This window comes from Phoxinus phoxinus, assembly GCF_949152265.1.
Source record: "Phoxinus phoxinus genome assembly, chromosome: 1".
Classification (NCBI taxonomy): domain Eukaryota; kingdom Metazoa; phylum Chordata; class Actinopteri; order Cypriniformes; family Leuciscidae; genus Phoxinus; species Phoxinus phoxinus.
This window is the reverse complement of record NC_136876.1, coordinates 28,045,112-28,063,319: the sequence shown is the minus strand read 5'-3', so window position 1 is coordinate 28,063,319 and position 18,208 is coordinate 28,045,112. Positions and strand designations below refer to the sequence as shown.

Sequence of the window (18,208 nt, the reverse complement as noted above, 5' to 3'; positions counted from 1 at the left end):
CAGCTTGCCTCGACTCGACTCGCCTCTGTTTGGTTTTCCACTGTGTAAAAGTTGTACCAGTACCTGCTTCCAGGTACTTTTTTTCGTATCACCTCCGGCGAGGTTCTGAGCAAGCCAAGGCGAGCTGAGGCGATACTAAAACATGACGTGCCACACGGCAGACTGCTGATTGGTCAGCGAGAATCGTCACTATTCACTGCGTCATCATTGCACGCGCCAGACGGAGTATCCTGAATAACCCCGGCATTTTTAAATAGTTTTGCCAGAGATTGCGTGATATACCCATTACTAATACTATGTAAAACAGCATACACTCAATTTCCTCCATTGTCCTGTGTGTGTGGGTAGCGGGTGTGTGTCGCGTCGCTATGACGACCAGGTACTATTGTGGAAGTACTAACGTTATATGCAATGGAAAACGGAGCGAAACGCGAGCCGAGCCGAGACGAGCTGAGGCAAGCTGAGTCGAGTCGAGCTGGTACTGGTAATGGAAAAGCGCCATTATTGTAAAGTGTTACCTTTATTTTATTTCAATTAACAAAAAGTAGTTATGAATGTTGTAGTTATGAAATCTGCCAGCGATGCTAACCTTTGCATCAATGGAATTTCAATGAAAGATACCCCATGACACCCTCTGAAGATCTCTCCTTTTCTTCCCAGGTACTGTCGCTCGGTGCAGATGTGCTTCCCGAGTACAAGCTTCAAGCTCCACGCATCCACAAGTGGACAATCCTCCACTACAGCCCGTTCAAAGCAGTATGGGACTGGATCATCCTACTCTTGGTGCTCTACACGGCCGTCTTCACGCCCTACTCCGCTGCCTTTCTCCTCAACGAGCAGGAGGACGAGAGGAGGCGCACCTGCGGCTACACCTGCAACCCCCTCAACGTAGTGGACCTGGTGGTGGATGTCATGTTCATTATCGACATCCTCATCAATTTCAGGACCACTTATGTCAATCACAACGACGAGGTTGTCAGCAATCCCGTTCGCATCGCTCAGCATTACTTCAAGGGATGGTTCCTCATAGACATTGTGGCTGCGGTTCCCTTCGACCTGCTCATTTTCAGATCAGGTTCAGATGAGGTGAGGATTGTGATGTGCTAACTAGGTGGTACAGGAATATATGTATATGATATTTCAGATGTACAGCTAGAACAGAACGTACAATTGTTAAGCATTCTACCTTTAGAAGAACCACTCAACCTAGTCAATGAATCCTCTAAAATATTGATCGCAGTGTAATAATGTTGATTGTGTCTGGAATGCTGAAGGATTTATTCGCATGTAGATTCTGCCATATTGAAGAAGGTCACATTCACAGAATGATGAAACAGCAGCCATTTTAATAATTCATATGTTCATATGTTAATAATTCATACTTATTGCTTACTTCTTTCAGTAACGGTTTCCAGAAGTATTTCATTTGAAATCTGCCATTTTTGCTCATGAAAACCAGAGTCTGATTATAGTGATAAATTTTTTATGTAAGTATGGATTCACACTGGCAGCATTTATGCATTTTTAGATTTATGTTTAAACTCACACCGACTTCATTGTTCTTGAAAATGACGATCTTTTAAGTGCTTAGCAGCTCACAAAGGGATATTAGTTCATTATTGCATCACCCCCTTAATTAAAAGACTACTTTTGACTAGATTTGTATGAGGAACAGACCAAAATGTAGGTCTCTCAAATTCTGATATCAGCCCTAGTCAAGAGTTCATGAGAGTAGTAGTAATGTCTAATATGTGAATGAATCATTGAATGTATCATGAATCAGAGTCAGATCTTTTTCAATTAATCGTTTGATCCAGTTCATAAAACTGGCCTGAATGACTTGTTCAAATCACTGACTGCAAAACACTGCAGTTCACAGTTCGGTGGAGAAAATGTTATTTGTGAATAGTGATTTGTTCCTCACATAAAGTTATCCAATCAAATCAGAAGAGTCTTTGATAGTCTTACGGTGCTTTTTGAAAACGTGACGGCTCAAGTCCTTTCATTACATGTACAGAAGTGGCTAGGACTTCTTCAGAGATTCCACTTACTGTATGTGTGCCATAGAAGAAAGGAGGTCATAAATACCATTCCACCTCAACCATGCAGACACATGAAAAATAAGAGTGATAGTTATGAAATACAAACTAATCCTCTCAAACTCCTCCTTTCTAGCCTCAAACCACCACTCTGATTGGCCTTCTAAAGACTGCACGGCTGCTGAGATTGGTGCGAGTAGCGAGGAAACTGGACCGTTACTCTGAGTACGGCGCAGCAGTTCTCTTCCTCCTCATGTGCACCTTCGCCCTCATCGCCCACTGGCTGGCATGCATCTGGTACGCCATTGGCAATGTGGAGCGCACCAGCTCTGCCCGTATCGGAGGCATGAAGATCGGCTGGCTGGACAACCTGGCCGACCAGATTGGCAAGCGCTACAATGACAGTGACTCCTTCTCCGGCCCCTCCATCAAGGATAAATATGTAACTGCACTGTACTTCACTTTCAGTAGTTTGACCAGTGTGGGATTCGGAAACGTCTCTCCGAACACCAACCCTGAGAAGATTTTCTCCATTTGTGTCATGCTCATTGGCTGTAAGTGCACTCATTATCTATATTAGACATGTCTTCAAATCTTAAACATTATTATAAACTACCATTTAAAAGTTTGTGGTCAGTAATATTTTTTTAAAAAGAAATGTATACCGGTACTTTTATTCAGCAAATACACATTAATTCGATTTTTAAAAAATCATTCATCAAAGAATCCTGAAATAAATGAATAACGGTTTCCACAAAAATATTAAGCAGCACAACTGTTTTCAACATTGATAATAATTAGAAATGTTTTTACTGTATTTTGATCAAAATAAATGCAGCCTTGGTGAGCATAAGAAACTTCTTTCAAAAATGACCCTAAACTTTAAACGGTAGTGTGTATATAATATAAATAAATCTAAAAAAATATTGTTTGTACCATTCTCTTTGCTGATGATAGTCTTTGATCTTCTTCCTTTCCAGCCCTGATGTATGCCAGTATCTTTGGCAATGTGTCTGCTATAATTCAGAGGTTGTATTCAGGCACAGCTCGCTACCACACTCAGATGCTACGAGTGAAAGAGTTCATCAGGTTCCATCAGATCCCAGGAGGCCTTCGGCAACGACTGGAAGAGTATTTCCAGCACGCCTGGTCCTATACTAACGGCATCGACATGAACGCTGTGAGTTAAACCCACATACCCTGCAATTCAACATGCAGCATTACAGTACATAAAATATTTTTTTTTTTTTATAAAAATGTGAAATTTCTTTAATATTGCTTTTCTCCCAGGTGTTAAAGGGTTTTCCGGAGTGTCTGCAAGCTGACATCTGTCTGCATCTGAACCGCAGTCTGCTGCAGAACTGTAAGGCATTCCAGGGGGCGAGCAAGGGTTGTCTGCGCGCTCTGGCCATGCGTTTTAAGACCACCCATGCCCCACCTGGAGACACTCTGGTGCACAGTGGAGACGTGTTGACCGCACTATATTTCATCTCCCGTGGCTCCATAGAGATCCTCAGAGAGGATGTGGTGGTGGCCATTTTAGGTTGGAATTATGTCTTTATCTTTTGCTTCATTCTCCATTCATTTGAACTCACTTCAGCTTAAAAAAAAATCAAGTTTAATTACTGCCTTAACAACTTTAGTAAACTTCACATTTATAACTGGACCTTATTTGCTCATTTTTATGTATTTTGTTTTAAAGAAGTATCTTATGCTCACCAAACTGCATTTATTTGATCATAAATACAGTAAAACACTATTATTGTGAAATACTATTACAATTATATTGTGTCAGCAGTCAGTGTAGGGTCCCAACATTCAATAGGTTGAGGATCCACAAGGTTGAGGATTCGAAATGTAGTATTTTACTAAAGGGCAATCTAAAGACGTAATCCAATAAACAGGCAAAAGGTAAAAAGCAGAGGCTAAGTGGTCCAAACATTAACAGGGCTCAGAAACACAAGCAAACAGGGAGAATCAAGAAACCAGGCAGAAAGTAAAACCATAAACATGAAAAACGAAAGACAGAGTGGTCGGAAATTCTGTAGACACAAACAAGACTTAGCCAAGAGTGACTTAGGGGCTGTTTACACGACACCGCTTTTAACTAAAAACGGAAGACTTTTTATACGTTTTGGCCGTTCATTTTTTAATGACACCCTTATCACCTCCGTGTAAACTACAAAAACTCAAATCTGTGAAAACAGTGATGTCATGCACATGCGTAGTACGTGTTTAGTCTATAGGCTTTTTTTGTTGCAAATGAAAGAATACACATATTAACAGTAAGAAATAAGGGGGGCATACAGACATCATGATTCATCACAAGTGGTTTAATAGAATTACACAAATCAACACAGTATAACATTTTGTCATCGTGAAAAATTAAAGATTATTTATGGATAATCAATGTTTTCGAAGCATTTGTGGCATTTTATTAAAGGAAGTAAAAAGGGAGGAGAACATTCTAAAATTGGGATTACAGTGTCTTCTGGGTAATTTTCATCTTCACAAAGCCAGAACCATTCAAAGTAATAATATAGTATTATCAAGATTAGCATCCTTAGAAAGAAAATTGGACAAAAAAAAAAGATAGATTATGTCATTTGTGTCTATAGGCTTGTGCGTTTGTGAGAAAAATGCGTATGTGTGCGTAGTCTTTATTTACAAAGTGACATCGCCAACTACTTGTCCGGCATACATATATACAGGATTTTCACAGATTTGTGTGAACCGGGATCGTTTTGATAAAGCGTTCATCTGTACAAAGAAAAAAAAAGTTTTTGTTTTTAGCACATCATTGTCGTGTAAACGTACCCTGAATGAACCAGGCTCATAAAGGCTGGGACCGACAATGTGAAACAGCTGAGAACAATCAGGGATGATGAGACCGGGCAGTGATTTCTGGGAAATGTAGTCCATGAAGTGGTGCCAATGGACTAGGGAGGAGTGCCCTCTGGTGGAGATCAAGGGCACTCCAGCTGGTGGATGTGACACATACAGTATTTGGCACCCAACTGTGATTGTTCTTCTTTCTCTATTTCTATTCTCTTCTAATTATTCCATCCTCCTGCCTCTCGTCCTGTTTTCACTGTAGGTAAGAATGATATTTTTGGGGAGCCCATCAGTCTATACGCCAGGCCAGGGAAATCAAATGCGGACGTGAGGGCTCTGACGTACTGTGACCTGCACAAGATCCTGAGAGACGACCTGCTGGAAGTGTTGGACATGTACCCCGATTTCTTAGACAACTTCTGGAGCAACCTGGAAATCACATTCAACCTTCGAGATGTAAGCCACTCAAACACACAATACATTGGATGATAGCAAGTCTTTTTTCATGTTTCTGTACGTGTTCTGTAATTATGTGAGTTACTGAAGCTTGTGTGTATCAGGCAGACAGAATCATGCATCAAACCCCAAGCGAGGACTCAGACTGTGGGTACCGTCGGCCCAGACATCGGAGGAACCCCCTACAGCGAAATCGGCCTGGTAATGGTGCCTATCTAGTCTACGAGGGCCACAAAAATGATTTTGCTGCAGGACTATACTATTTTGATCTTTCTCTTCTCTCTTACATCACCCAGATGGGATGGACCGAGATGGAATGGACACGTACCCAGTCCAGTCCTGTTCCCCTGTGGGGAACCATCGGGGGGCAATACCGCTCTCGCACTGGGATGAGTTATGCAGCAATACCAGTGCTGCTTCCCTGTCCAGTGAGGAGGACATGAAGCCCCTGGTGTCCGACCGAGGGGAGATGTACTCACCAGGGACAGAGATGCAGGAATACTCCCATTCTGCAGTCAGCCTACTGCCCCCGGGCAACAGCACAGCTTCTGCCACGGGAGGAACACTGGGAGGGGCACATCCGTACACAGGTAGAAGGATTGGTGCTTCTTGAATCACAGCACACTGAACATAATTTCAACCCCGGGTCATGAAAAATATGTGCCTGTGGTGACATTTTGGTTATTACATTGCTTCTTGTACATTTTGCGGCAGTTTCAAAGTGAAATTTCCAGTAAGTATTCTCCAGAACGGATAAAAGTGCCAACATTTTATTAAGCTTGTTCATGCATGTTCATGCACAGTAGTTCGGAAATAAAATGTCTGGTGAGTGCCACTAAAAGGCTAAAGCTCTATTGCGAATGAAAATAATGTAAATTGCGTAAAAAGTTAGGTAGAGGCAACGAGCCTCTATTGAGCCTGTGTTGCACCGAGTTTCGAATCCAGCTTAAATCATGTAGAGCAGGTGGAATTCATCTGATCATGTGATCCTATGAAGCAAATAAAATAAAACAGATTTTACTCTTATTAGGCTACTGATATAACATTATTTTAAAATATTTTTGAAAGTACTATTCATTTATGAGAAAAATCTTTTTGGGGAATTTTTTATTAAAAACTATCAGGTCAAGAAATGTTAAAAAGGGAATCATCAATATGCATGGATACGATCTAGAACATCTAGAACAATGTTCATGTCACCTTTACCATAGCCAGTGCAGTATGTACGTGTTGTACTTGGTAGAAGTATGCAAATTGGTATTTAGCTATTGTTTATTTTTTTCATCTGCAAATTTGTGACATTTTCTAATCATTTTTGTCTCCTCTGTCTTTATCTTGTCCATTATTCTGTCATTCTTCATCCATACAGCAGCTCCTTTGAATGTGTCGGGGTTATACGGCTATTTGCCCGAGCGCAGGGCCAGTCAGTACTCTGAGAGTCAGAGACATTCCTCTGCAGTGCAGGCCTGCTACCATCATCACAGCCCCTGTGTTGAGGACAGACCAAACCAACTGCAAGCTCGCCTGGAGCTGCTGCAGTCGCAACTCAACAGGTGCGACATCCAGAGAAAAAAAACTAGCTTTAAATGCAAAGTCTGGATTTGCCTTCCAACCTCTCTCTCTCTCTCACTCTCTCTCTCTAAAGACTGGAGACCAGGATGACTGCGGATATAAATGTGATCCTGCAGTTGCTGCAGAGGCAGATGGCACCTGTACCCCCCGCCTACAGCGCAGTTTCCCCAGAACCGCTGGCCCACCCCGCTCACCCCACCAGCCTCTACACTACAGCAACGCACACCACTATGCCCTCTTTACAGATCACTGACAGTACATCGCCTGGCAAGGTTGGTTGAGAGAGGGAGGGTGTGATATTTACACGTGGGTTTGTAAATCGCATATTACATCGATAAATCAATAAAACCGTACAGCAATGAATCCGTATAGCACTGGAGCAAACAGTAAAAGGAGGAGAAAATGAAGCACTCATATAAACATTGAGATGTAGCCCTGTCTCAAAAAAGGTTTTTGATGACCCCCAAGTATGACAATCCTCTTTCAGACTTTGGTAATATAGCGACTGTAGCGAGACTGATCTCTGTTGTTAGCTCTTTAATCATTGTAGTGAGCATGTTGCTCGACTCTATTAAACCTAACCTGTTTTCCACATTACACAGAGCCCTGACTTGGACAGCTTCAAAGAGAAGTCTCCAGACTCTTTGTCCAGTGGGATCCACCTGACAGTTGCCTCCAATGACACCATGTCCATGTCCCCAGAGACAGAGCTGGCTGTGCCCACAGAAGAGCCTCATCTACAGCCCCCGGGACTGCTGTGTAGAAGCCTGCGCTTCCCATCACTCCCGGACAGTCTGGAGAATCCAAGCACACTGGAGGGATCACCAGAAATCCAGAGGCACATGTCCAATCCAGTCTTACCTGGAAGCTAGAGGCCAAAAACAGACCACTGTCTGTTCTAAGACGCATATATAACACATTTTCATGGTTTTCCTTTTTGAATCTGCTCAATATTGCACTTCTGCAATAAATGCATTCATGTTACTCATTAGTTACAAGGGCGTCCAGTAGAGAAAAGTAGATTTCTCTGAATCTCTGAGGTGTTTTGTCTCATATCCCTTCTCATTAAGAGCAGGATTTTTTTCCTCTGATGCGAGAGTATTTTGGTAACACCTCTCAACTTTTTTGTTATCGAATACGAAGAGAAGCACAGTTGGCAATAAAGACAAGATCAAAGAGTCAAAGAGAGATGCTACATTATGATCACTTGACACCATCATGTAATAATTGTAAATGTTTTGTCTGGTTTGAGATTTGTCGTTACATTCTAAACTCCATCCTGTCTTCTTGTGTCAGCTGTTATTTCCAGGCAGATCCTCTGAGGCAGCAGCATCACTCTGAAACCAGGGCACAAATATGACACATATACCTGGGCTTTAAAAGTATGAGTTGCTGGTGTGTACTGATATTGCAAACGTGCTTGATTTTCTTTTCAATGTATAGATTTTATAATTTGAAACGATTATGTGTGTGTGTGTGTGTGTAACCCAAATCTACTGTATTTCTACATCTTATGACTGGCACAAAATGAACCTTTGTATATTTGGATTCAGTAACCAAATGGGCATGAATTCAGGGTTATGAAATGATATTTCTGTCACTGAAGTGGTTATTTTAACTGCTGACGGGTGGTGTGACTGTGTGTGGATGTGTTTAGACTTGCGATGTGTCTCTGAGAATTTTCTCACAAATTCTTGATGTTCTGATTGGAAAGTGAAGGACTGCTTTTGTAAATCACGTTTTGAGATGAAATCTGAGTAAAGTTTATTTCACCTCTGCAATGTAAGCAGATGAATGTATGTAAAATTACTAGAAACCTTTGTTGGACTGTGAAGGTTTCCAAAAGCACACAACTGTTATTATTAATATTTTTTAGATTAAATGCTATTTATAAAGAAGTACTAATGTTGTACTGGGTTTAAGCTATCAATATTCTTTGTCCTTAATTTCATTGGTCTGTTTTTCTTCATTTTCATTTTTACTAGAGATGCACTGATATTAAAATAGTCAAGCTTATAATTATTTTCAAGTTATAATCAGCGTTTAGTACTTTATGCAATATATTAATATTGTGAATTAGCTTCTATTTTTATTTTTAGTCTGTTTTAGTAATTTTGTATAATTTTTTTGTTGCAATATTTTTATTTAGCTTTATTTTTGTTTCAGAAATTTTAGTACTTTAGCCTACTTATATATATATATAATTTTTATGTTTTTTAGTTTTAAAGATAACACCGGTTATATAGCTGGCTAATATTACAGAATATTTATGTATATATCCAGCACACATTTACTATTTTATCTATATAAAAGTTTTTTAAATGCTACAAGTGAATTCAGGCATTACAACATTATAATGAACAGTAAGAAAAATGGATATTCATTTATATATTTTGCTAAAGATTACATTCAAGTATTTATAAACTGAGCGTTGGATGATAGACATTTTTACCAAGAAAATTAAATCAAAATATAAAATCGAAGAAATGAGCATGCATGATTAAATATCTAACCAAATAAAACTAATCTGTAACATCTACCAACAATCAATATACTGAGCATACCAAAATGTTAGTTGTCTGGCCATTACATGATGAATTACCACTGTGAGCTTTAGGAAAGAACAAGAGTTTATTAAGTGAGTTTATTAATAGAAAAGCATTATGGCTGGACACACAGAGAACTACTTACATATAAGCACTCCCATCTAAGAGTGTGAGGTGAGGATGAAGATCCCACACAGCCTTGCAAACTCACTTTTGATTTCGGTCTTGACCAAAGACTGGCGTTACTACTACATCATATTTGCATAACAACAGAACAATGAATAACATGAACAGACCAAATGACTCGCAATGCAAAATGATTCTTGAAAAGTGACACGTTTGTCCTACCTTGTACATAATATTTATATATGTATACAGTACATATTTCACTTCAAGCACAAGCATGCTGAAAGGGGACCGACTTATTTTGAAAACATGGGAAAAATATAACAGGAGCTTTCTCACAATTAGTGAGCAGTAATGCAACTTTAAATGAAATAACATTTTGCTCAAGATATCCTCCACTCAAACACTGGCGTCAACAATGCAACTAACCGCTATGTGAGTTATGAGCGTGTCTGAAGAACTATTATGAATGTTTTGTCAAGCATTTGATCCCCATACTACGGTATTTAAGTTTCCAAAGCTAAAAAAAAAAAATGGCACCTTCCTGAAATGAAAAGCAGGATCTGAAGTTCAGAGGCTCTTTAAAACTGTATCAATCTTTGAAGTAATTACATCTTAATAAAAGGGTTGTTTTGGATGTCCATGTTGGCAAATCTTTACAATCCTAGTTTTTACCGGTCAAAATGAATAAACATGTATCTCTCCCAACACAAATGGCCAAGAATCATAGTAATTACAGTTGTGTTTAAGATCCCATAATGAGGACTCTGGGACAGCAGGTAGGAAAACAGACCAATATAATGTGCAGAAACACAGATACTCATTCACACCGTCTCATTCTTCCAGACAAAAGTTGTACACACATTGTTCAGACTGTTGTTCCCATTGGCCCGTTCACATCGTTTCCCGCTTGAAACCTCTAGACCTCAGGAACGTTAGAAAATAAGTCTCTGCTTTATTAAAGACCCTTTTCCAGCAATGCCCCCCTCAGGAAGCACAGGGGCACTTTAAGCCTCGGCTCTACACCCTCAGGATCTCCAGACAGTTGTTGTAGCAAATGGCGATCCAGTCGGGCTGAGTGGAGGCCCACTGTACGTTGTTGATCTCTCCCTCGGCCGTGTAGGCCAGGATGGGGTCCTCGATGGCCCGCGGCATCTGCTGGATGTCCCAAATCAAAGCCTGGTGATCGTCCGCTACAGTGGGATTTAAAAGAAAAGGGGGGCCAGGTAAAGAAGACTTATAATGAAACAGCACTGTCACGGCTGCTACAGTCTTATGGCTGTTCACACCAAGGACAAAAACTAAAACAATTTAGTTATAAAAATCATTCTAAATATAAAAGAATAGCAGAGTTCACACCACAACTATAACGGCATAGAGAAAAGATATAGATGGAATCACTTTCAGAGCAATTTAGCCAAGCTGATGAACAACAAAAACTTTGACAGCCAATCAGAATCCATCCTGCTTTAAAGAGCTCAAGCATTTAAAGTTGCAGCTGACAAAACTGCAGTGCATGCTTAGAATAAAACAACGATATCATCTGCTGGTGTGAACACTAACATTATATCGTTCTTGGTGTGATCAGGCCGTTATACTGACGATACAAAAACATCAATAATAAGGATAGCAGAACTGACACATTCCCTATCGGACCATTCATGAACTACAAAGTATGAAAAAAAGGCTTTACACTTGTAAACAATGTAGGCTATTTGGTCCAAATAGTAAATACTATTTTCGCAAATTGTTTACACATACAAACTATACCATTCAAAACTGGTTTTGTAAGACGTTTTAGTGTTTTTGAAAGTCTTTTATGCTTACCAAGACATTTATTTGATAAAAAATATAGTTAAAACAGTAATAGTGTGAAATATCATTACAATTCAAAATTACTGTTTTGTATTTGAACATATTTTAAAATGTAATTTTATCATTGTGATATGATTTGATGCGGATGAAAAATGTATTAATATTATCAATGTTGAAAACAGTTGTGCTGCTTCATATTTTATGAAGCAGATATTTGAATATCAAATATCAAATAGCATCCTTTGATGAATAAAAATGTTTTTGACCAATGAATGCATTCTTGAATAAATGAATAAACGCATTAATTACTTTATTTTTTTTAAATGACCCAATTTTTATATTTATATTTATATATATATATATATATATATATATATATATGCATGCATTTACACACACACACACACACAGTAGAATGCGTGTATGTGAACGGGCTGGTTTCTAACCTGCTGTACATATGTGGCAGGAGGAGTGTGGCGCCCATGCGATACCGTTCACACAGGCACGATGATTGTTGAGCCGAGCCACAGGCGTGCATGGCACACGCACGTCCAGAATCACCACCTGACAATAATACAACAGCAAAAAGTGAGGGACATGAGTAAAGATGAGGACAAATGTACTGATAAAGTAAAATGGGCTAAAAGACAGACCTCCATGCCATCCATGGCCATAGTGGCCAAGTAGTTGGGGTCCTGTTTGTTCCAGCACAGGCGCAGCAGCGGGTGGTGTTGAGGGTCCTCGTAGATAATGGTGCTGTGCTCCAGGTGCCGCAGATCAAACATGCGCACGGATCCGTCGGCTCCCACAGACGCAAACATATCCCGACCGCCACCCGCACGGCTGAATGCGATGTCATACACCTTAAAGCCAATAAAAATGCTTGATTTACACAAAGACAGCAACAAAGTACACAAAAGTATAGTGATAGAAAATGGCCCGCCAGTTAAAAGATGAGAATCTGAAGTCCTAAGGCGAGTTTTTACTCACCTCCTTGTCGTGAGCGATTAGCTGTGTTTTGACATGGCCTGACACCAGGTTGACCCTTCCCAGAACCTGTCCTGTCTCTAAACCCCAGATCGTGCAGGTGGTATCAATACTAGAGGTGCCTGAAAAAATGGAAAACACACACATACATGATGACAACCTGATAATCGTTTGAGAGGCAAACATAAAAAAATTCCCCTCCCAAATAACAGTGTTAATTAGTATTATTTATTACATGGCTTGGTTAAATTCTAATGAAGAATGCGGTCTATTATTTCTTGATAACAGACCGCTGATAAGGATAACACACCGTTACCATGAAAAACAGAGCGTTGCCATGGACACAGTGTTCTTTAACGGAAGCAATACAATCGTTTTTAAATCAATAAACTCCTTTTTAAATAAATATTTTGTGTCAAATATTGATTTATTTGGTAGGTAGCCATGAATTAAGCGCTTCCTCCGCTTCGCGTCGGGGTCCCGATCAGCCTGTCGGGGTTGTATTCGCTATAACAACCGCCTCGCTGTACATTATTCCTTACTTATATACTTTTGGCAGTTGGGTAATACTGTCGCCTCATAGCAAGAATATCCACGGTTCGAAACCCGGCTGAGCCAAGAGTCTTTTCTGCGATATTCGCTATGATAATGCTTAAAGTGTGTAAAATAAACTTCAATTATATTTTGAAAGGGTGGACTGGAATCCACTGCTGCTTCAATGTATATGTAATGAGTGATTATAATCAAGGTATTAATCAATATTTTTCCTTCTAAATATCAGATGAGTTGAATGACTTCTCTGGAGATTTTACTTTGTTATAAAAGTTACCAGTGTGATAATGAACTGTTCTTTTCATGTATTCCTTAATGTCTGTATTTGATATCTACAGTGCTTGCTTATTTAGCCCGGCTTCCAGAAATGAAATATGGACTTGAAGTCCTTCAACTTGTTAAAACATTTAGGGGTCATTAAAGCCAATAGTTTAAGGGACCATCTTTGTTAAAGCCTTATTTTCCAGTTAGACTAAAGTGTACCTCTCCTTGAGAGAACGAACGCATTATCTTGATGTTTTGAGAGGACTCTCCTGTTTATAGTTTATAGCCTGGCCAAATCCAACTTTGGAAAAGCTGTGTGTCTGTGTAAGTCTTCTTGGTTACAGGTTAAGGAACCACTGGCATTATTGGTGATTGACGGAGTTGTTGTTCGGGACATGCTGGCGCCCAGCAACCCAAATCTGTGACCTGGAAGGTCATGACGTGCCTAATTTCAGGGTCCGAGTCTCAGCTGCATAATCGATGTAGATATGCTTCAGTCTATTGTGGAAAATTACTATGTTTATCTATTTCTTAGCCAATGAGAATCATTCAACCAGTAAGCAATGACGTAGCTTAGACCTTGGAAATGGTATAACTGCTGTGATCTTTGTAACTGTAAGCGGGGCGGCCTACGAACTCCTGTGTGAGTCTTGAAGCTGATGAAACTGCAAACTATCTTCAGTAAAACTTTTCTGACTCTGGGTCTTCTTTCAAACATCTGGTCCTTGGGTCCTAAACGGTTACCCCTTACAATTTAAAATGATATAACCAACATCATTTTTCCACATTCTTTTTGTCAGAAGAAAGCATCCCTACAACAGAGCTGCTGAGTCCGTAGCCATTTTCAAGAAACGGCTGAAGACGCATCTTTTTCAGCAACACGTGATCCATTAATACACTATCTTCTATTCTATATCGATTATCTTTAAAAAATAAAAATACACGTATTGCGTTAGATTAAACTGGGAAGGGTCATAGCACTTGCATATTGTTGTCCTATTGTTAGTTTAAAGCTCCAGTCCGTAACTGGGTTAAAAATGATCCAAAATAAATTTGAGCAAGTACATAACCAGCCAGTGTTCAAAACTATCTGCTTGCCTTAGCTCTATTTAAAACGGTAAGCTTGTAATAATGTTTTTAATTCCAGTGGTACTGGTGGATTTCCGCAGGATATTTGAGCATGTCTTTGCATCATTACGTCACTCACATCTGTACACATAAAGGAGTCTCGGCTAGTAGGCTATATTGCATGTGAGGATGTTAAAGGTGAAGGTTTATATCCTTTTCTCACAGCACTTGATATAATTAAACTTAGCAATTTGATGGCGAATCCAGAAAGGTTCAAACGACAACCACCAGTGACAACTGGAGATTCACCCGTTGTAAAATGCAAAGGACTTTGGACTTCGGAGTGGCTACAGAAAAAAAAGAGACCGCAACCGGGCCCACGCGAAAACAAGGATAATATTGCAAGGGCATTAATGTAGTCACGCAATGCTGATGTTGTAAACATTAAAAATGTTCAGAACAAAGTATCATTTGCACGGTTTGACGTGATATGATAAGCGATCGCTAGATTTGATCAGCGGGATTTACTGCAATGCTTTTTCCCCCTTAAGTTAGTTGGTCGGAACAAAAGTGGATGTTACTAACTTGTTCAGATGACATTTTCCGGTGAAAATTCTTATGTTGCTCTCATACTTCCAAAAAGTATAATCAGTGATTCTGAATGACAGTATCCACACCGGTGCGGTGATTGACAGCCGAACAGTCTCCTCAAAACATTGGATTCATCCGCGCTGTGCAGTGCCGAGGCACAGCCCACGTAAAGTTAATAATTCCGCAAATAACTGCATTTGCAGATTTCGAACAGAGATGGCGACAAAGAGGAAAAACTGTGGGCTGCAGCTTTAACTGCTTCTATTGTTCTCATTTGTAAGTCACTTTGGATAAAAGCTTCTGCTAAATGAATAAATGTAAATGTAAACTTCTGAAAATGAACAGCAGTGTTTTACTCAAGCATAATAAGTGTAATTTTAACACCAGTGTAACCAAGGGGTTAAGGGTTTTAGGTAGGCCTACATTAGGATTATTTAACAACAGAAACTGAATAGTCAAATGTACAAATAAAATGCTGCTCAATCTTCACTGTATGAATTAATGTACACTGATTCTTATTAAAGCCACAAAACTTATTCAGTCAATAGCAGTGTGTCTTTGTCTTTTGGTCATGACCCCAATTATTGCAAGCCGATGTGATATGCATATCACGATATGTAAATTTGCGATATTTTGATATATTGCGCAGCCCTAGTGTGGAGTTTGCATGTTCTCCCCGTGGTTATGTGGACTGGACATGGCAAATTGTCCATGTGTGTGTGAGTCCTGAGCCATGTAATGGGGAGGGTGGGGAAAAACCTGGCAACCTACCATATACTATTATGGTAGCTTTTAATAGTAATTGTATATGCTTTCGTCATTTTTATTAGCTTTCTATTAACTTTAATTATTACTTCTATTCAGCTTCTAGTTTTAGTAATTTTAGTACTTCAACTAAACTTATTTTAGTCAGTTACCAAGTAGGGATGCATAACGATTAATCGCAATTAATCGTTTGCAGAATAAAAGTTTTTGTTTACATCATATATGTGTGTGTACTGTGTATAATAATTATGTATATATAAATATACAAACATGCATGTTAAATTTTAAGAAGAAAATATATTTATATATTAAGTATTTATAATTATATATATAATATAAATTATATTTAAATATAAAAAAATTATATAAACATGTAAATATTTTTAAAATATATACATGCATGTGTGTGTATTTATAAATACATAATTATTATACACAGTACACACACATATGAGTAAACAAAAACTTTTATTCTGCAAACGATTCATTGCGATTAATCGCTATGCATCCCTATTACCAAGAGAACATTTATTAACGGAAATTATTTTTAATCAATTTAATCACAGCACAGCACAGCCAAACAAACAGGCTGTGACTACATGTTCTCTTACCCAGAAGATTGGGGTCCACTTCATTCCAGTCAAAAGAGGTCAGAGGTGCGCAGAAATCAGAGTTCTTGTTATTATTCAGGAGACACTCCAGACGAGTCTCCGTGTCATTCACCTGACAACAAGATACAGTTCACTTCATTTAAGTGTTTGTGTTTATACAGTTCTGCTTCAAAGTATTAAAGCTAGAGAGTCTTTGATCACTGAAAGTTAAATTAAAATAAAATTGACTTTCTTAATACACATTCCTGGTCTTATTGTGAACAATTCATCAGTGCATATTTATTTGAAATATGAGACACTTCACCAAGAAATCAATTACAGATGGATTCAATCAAGGCCTGACCAATAAAGCCCCACAACATCGAAGTAAAATGGGCTGTGAACATCATTTCATGTTTACTTTAAATTCAATAATCAATCTTTAAATAATAAGACATTTCAGTGTCATATAAGTCAATGTGTGATGCAATTTGCAACTTCTGTATTTGATATAATAGTTTGAATTATTTCAGAGTGAAACAATATTCAGCAAAAAACAGCTATATGCCTATTGAACAAGTGACGTAAGTGGAATAGGAAAGTTGTATCAGAGGAATATTTTTAAAACACTTTTTTGTTCACACTTTTTATTAGGCATCTTTAACTACCGGTACTTGCATTACATATAAAAAATTTGTAAAATATTAATTTAAATGATAGTACATGGTAGATAAAGCCACTTAATATAAAGTGGGACTCCAATGTGTTGTGCATTGATGAATGTTCACAGTAAGACCAGGGACATGCATTTTCATCTGATGTTGTTTTGAAGTGCAGTCAATCATTACTAAAGTCTGATTATGTGTAACAGAAGAGTGTCTGCATGGTTCCCATGGCGTACCCTCCATATGCGCAGATAGTCTCCACTGGTGGCCAGCAGGTCTGGATAGACGCCCTTGGTGTCGGGGATCCACATGATCTTGGTGGTGGGGTATGGATGATCGAAAGTGTTCCTGCATACAAACTCTGAGCTCTCCTCCTCAAGACCCACCAGCTGGACCTGAACATCACAAAACAAACAGCTGATGTCCACATCACATTGAATCTACTGGATTCGTGATGCACGAGTTTCTGACAGCTGTCAAATCATGACTCTCAAACAAGATACAAATAACAGTTTGGTTTGTTATTTTAAAGCAATCAGGCAAACCACTTATGAGTTATGTTCAAGGAATACGTTTGTGCTCTATGGATGTCATCCATGTCAAACACTGTTACTGGGCAAATCTCGTTCATCTGCACCCGGCCATACACCATGTTATTATACATTTTCAAGTACACTTCTCTACATGATAAGATTTCAGTAGCCATAAGAACACAAAACAAAGTAGAGATATAACGCAGAGCGATCTGGGATCTCTTGGTTCACCTTGTTGTTGTATTCCTCGACGAAGCTGCCGAGCGCCAGCCTAAAGCGCTTGTCGGGTCTGACGCTCCAGTTCATGGCATAGACGGTCCATGGCGCCTCGTATTTGTAGATCTCTTTTCGTTTACCGTGTAACGACATGTTCCAACCCCTTGGTCAGGTCGGCGAAAATCAGTATTCAGAATTAGGTCGTTACGAATAGCTAGATCGCCGAAAGAGGCTCTTTCAGCGAGAAATATAGTCTCGGGTTTGTGCAGCGAGAGACAAAGAGAATGTCATAACAATCTCCCTCCGCAACGGCCGCGAAAACGAAGAGCCGCGCTCTCACTGCGACGACACAAAACCTACTTAATCAAACACACAGATTACCATCCAATATTCAAGATTGTGTGTAGCTAAAGGTCCATGTTTTTGCTGTGTCCCAACGGTTTTAATTCTAACTTTAGAAAGCCCTAAATAGGCCCGACCTCTCAACGGCGCATTTGGTCTGAGGTATGCGTGTTTCAAAATAAAAGTCCCTCGTAGAAAATGGGGGCTGAGCGTTGGGGTTATTTATAGACCTATGTTGCTAGTTGA

The 18,208-nt window shown here is 39.3% G+C and overlaps 2 protein-coding genes across 4 annotated transcripts in view; one reads left to right on the top strand and one right to left on the bottom strand.

Annotated features, from left to right (window-relative positions):
• The window catches only part of kcnh6a (potassium voltage-gated channel, subfamily H (eag-related), member 6a), a 36,784-nt gene extending 27,939 nt beyond the window's left edge, over positions 1-8,845 (top strand). The window contains exons 7-16 of one of the 2 annotated variants that reach the window (XM_079605421.1): positions 661-1,086; positions 2,176-2,593; positions 3,020-3,219; positions 3,330-3,582; positions 5,137-5,330; positions 5,435-5,531; positions 5,627-5,920; positions 6,700-6,883; positions 6,976-7,174; positions 7,505-8,845. In XM_079605421.1, the coding sequence (XP_079461547.1) occupies positions 661-1,086; positions 2,176-2,593; positions 3,020-3,219; positions 3,330-3,582; positions 5,137-5,330; positions 5,435-5,531; positions 5,627-5,920; positions 6,700-6,883; positions 6,976-7,174; positions 7,505-7,774 (2,535 nt within the window). In that variant the 3' untranslated portion in view covers positions 7,775-8,845. Of the gene's footprint in view, positions 1-660; positions 1,087-2,175; positions 2,594-3,019; positions 3,220-3,329; positions 3,583-5,136; positions 5,331-5,434; positions 5,538-5,626; positions 5,921-6,699; positions 6,884-6,975; positions 7,175-7,504 lie in introns of both variants that reach the window. The other variant, XM_079605420.1, reaches the window with a different exon arrangement.
• Positions 8,846-9,225: 380 nt separating this feature from the next.
• dcaf7 (ddb1 and cul4 associated factor 7) lies at positions 9,226-18,202 on the bottom strand. 2 transcript variants are annotated; one of them, XM_079628534.1, is made up of 7 exons: positions 17,636-18,202; positions 17,108-17,266; positions 16,228-16,339; positions 12,380-12,498; positions 12,043-12,252; positions 11,836-11,953; positions 9,226-10,767 (listed from the first exon to the last, which is right to left on the bottom strand). In XM_079628534.1, the coding sequence occupies exons 1-7, from the start codon at positions 17,771-17,773 to the stop codon at positions 10,595-10,597; spliced, it is 1,029 nt and encodes a 342-aa protein (XP_079484660.1). In that variant the 5' UTR covers positions 17,774-18,202; the 3' UTR covers positions 9,226-10,594. The 2 variants fall into 2 exon arrangements, with proteins under 2 accessions (XP_079484660.1, XP_079484659.1); XM_079628533.1 differs by having other exon boundaries at positions 9,524-10,771; positions 11,837-11,953; positions 17,636-18,128.
• Between the last annotated feature and the right edge of the window lie 6 nt (positions 18,203-18,208).